The sequence below is a fragment of the Rhea americana genome, unplaced genomic scaffold, assembly GCF_003343005.1.
Source record: "Rhea americana isolate MKP2758 unplaced genomic scaffold, rheAme1 scaffold_1129, whole genome shotgun sequence".
Taxonomy (NCBI): Eukaryota; Metazoa; Chordata; class Aves; order Rheiformes; family Rheidae; genus Rhea; species Rhea americana.
The window spans coordinates 1-2590 of record NW_028185183.1 but is presented as its reverse complement, the minus strand read 5'-3'; the positions used below and the strand labels follow the sequence as shown (position 1 = coordinate 2590).

Below are 2590 nucleotides of genomic sequence, written 5' to 3'. Positions count from 1 at the left end.
GTCCCCATCCCAGTCCCCATCCCTCACCTCTGTGTCCCCAGGGTGCCATGGTGGCGGTGATGGGCCCTGGTCACTGTCCCCATCCCAGTCCCCATCCCAGTCCCCATCCCTCACCTCCGTGTCCCCAGGGCACCATGGTGGCGGTGATGGGCCCTGGTCACTGTCCCCATCCCAGTCCCCATCCCTCACCTCCGTGTCCCCGTGTCCCCAGGGTGCCATCGTGGCGGTGACAGGCGACGGTGTCAACGACTCCCCAGCGCTGAAGAAGGCCGACATCGGGGTGGCCATGGGCATCGCTGGCTCCGACGTCTCCAAGCAGGCGGCCGACATGATCCTGCTGGACGACAACTTTGCCTCCATCGTCACTGGCGTGGAGGAAGGTGGGGCCGGACTGGGGACCTGTGGGGCTGTAGCGGGAGGTTGGCGGGGGGGAGGACACCCCCCCGACTCCTGTTCTCCCCCCCAGGCCGCCTCATCTTTGACAACCTGAAGAAGTCCATCGCCTACACCCTGACCAGCAACATCCCGGAGATCACCCCCTTCCTGCTCTTCATCATGGCCAACATCCCGCTGCCCCTGGGCACCATCACCATCCTCTGCATCGACCTGGGCACCGACATGGTGAGCAGCGGACCCCCGCGTCCGGGAGGGCCCTGGGACCCCCAGGTCCCCAGTACCCCCCCCAAACACTGTGGAGACCCCCCAGGATGGGACCCCTAAAAGCAAGGAACCCCCAGGTCCCCCTAGACACTATAGGGGAGTCTCCTGGGACCCCCAGGCTCCATGGAGCCCCCTGAAGCATCCAAAAACAGGAACCCTAAAAGTGAGGAGTCCCCTGGGTCCCCCTAGACACCATGGGTCTCCTGGGACCCCCCCAGGGTCCCTAAACCCCAGGACAGGCCCTTGGCCCCACTCTGGGCCCCCCAAATCCTGCATGACCCCCAATCCCTGAGACCCCCCCCATTCCTCTGGGGTGCCCCTGCCCTGGGCACCCTGGACCCCCTTTGGCCCTTCCCAGGTAGGGACACCCTGAGCATGGGGCCGAGCCCCATCCCAGCCATGGGGGGCCGGGACCCCCTGGGCTGGGGTGACCCCGCGCCCCCCCAGGTCCCTGCCATCTCCCTGGCCTATGAGGCGGCCGAGAGCGACATCATGAAGCGGCAGCCCAGGAACCCCCGGTCGGACAAGCTGGTCAACGAGCGGCTCATCAGCATGGCCTACGGGCAGATCGGTGCTGGGGCCCTCCGGGGCACGGGGGCTACCGTGGGGTGCGGGGCGGCCCCCTGGCACCGTAGGGCATGCCTGGGGTGCAAAGGGGCCCTATGGGTGCTGCAAGCACTTTGGGGTGCGATGGGAACCTGTGGGGTGCTGCAAACACTGTGAGGTGCAGTGAGGACTCTGGGGGGGTGCAGTAGGGCCCTGTGGGGCAGTGTGGGGTGCAATGGGGTCCCATGGGTGCTGCAAGCACTGTGAGGTGTGATGGGGGCTCTGGGGGGGTGCAGTGAGGTGCAATGGGGTCCTGTGGGTGCTGCAAACACTGTGAGGTGCAGTGGGGTCCTGGGGGTGCAGGGCAGCCCTGTGGGGCAGTGTGGGGTGCAATGGGGTCCCATGGGTGCTGCAAGCACTGTGAGGTGTGATGGGGGCTTTGGGGGGTGCAGTGAAGTGCAATGGGGTCCTGCAGGTGCTGCAAACACTGTGAGGTGCAGTGGGGTCCCAGGGGTGCAGGGCAGCTCCGGGGGTGCAGCAGGGCGGGGGGCAGCCTGGGGGATGCCCTGCCTGCACCCACCCCCCACACACACACCTCGCCCCCCACCCCAGGGATGATCCAGGCGCTGGGCGGCTTCTTCTCGTACTTCGTGATCCTGGCGGAGAACGGCTTCCTGCCCTCCTGCCTGGTGGGCATCCGCCTCAACTGGGACGACCGCACCGTCAACGACCTCGAGGACTCCTACGGGCAGCAGTGGGTGAGCGGGGCGGGGGTCCGCGCCCCGTTCTGGGGGGGCGTCTGCGCCCCCGGTGTCGCGTTCCCGCACTGCCGATCCCCTGGCATGGGGCATCCGTCCCCCACCGTTCCCCATTCCTAGGGGCATCTGTGCACCCCCATTCCCTGTGCACAGGGTGGGGGCCACTGTGCACAAGGAATGAGGGTGCAATCAGCAAGGGGGGGGTCATTGCACCCCCCATTCCTGGTGCACGATTTGGGGGGGTTCATTGCACCCCCATTCCTGTCCACAAGCAGGGTGGGAGGGGTCATTGCACCCCCCATTCCTGGTGCACGATTTAGAGGGGGGTCATTGCACCCGCATTCCCTATGCATGATGGGGGGGTTGTTGTACTCCAATTCCCTGTGCCCAACTGGGGGGGGGGCATTAACCCCCCCATTCCCCCCCCATTGCCGTGCACAGCGCTGTCCGTGCGCCCCTCTCCCCATGGCTCCCGCCTGCACGCAGAGGCTGGTTGGAAGGAGGGAGGGGGGCAGGGGTGTATTTTGGCGGGGGGGAGGTCTCACACTCTGCCCCCCCCCCCCCGCAGACCTACGAGCAGCGCAAGGTGGTGGAGTTCACGTGCCACACGGCCTTCTTCGTGAGCA

At 66.8% G+C, this 2590-nt stretch overlaps 1 protein-coding gene across 1 annotated transcript in view; it reads left to right on the top strand.

Annotated features, from left to right (window-relative positions):
* Positions 1–2587, top strand: part of LOC146600861 (sodium/potassium-transporting ATPase subunit alpha-3-like) — a gene marked incomplete at both ends in the record, with an annotated part of 10605 nt that extends 8018 nt beyond the window's left edge. Inside the window, 5 exons of the mRNA XM_085316539.1 lie at positions 212–380; positions 467–621; positions 1108–1231; positions 1819–1964; positions 2533–2587. Coding sequence (XP_085172665.1) covers positions 212–380; positions 467–621; positions 1108–1231; positions 1819–1964; positions 2533–2587 — 649 coding nt within the window. The remainder of the gene's footprint in view (positions 1–211; positions 381–466; positions 622–1107; positions 1232–1818; positions 1965–2532) is intronic.
* Positions 2588–2590: the final 3 nt, after the last annotated feature.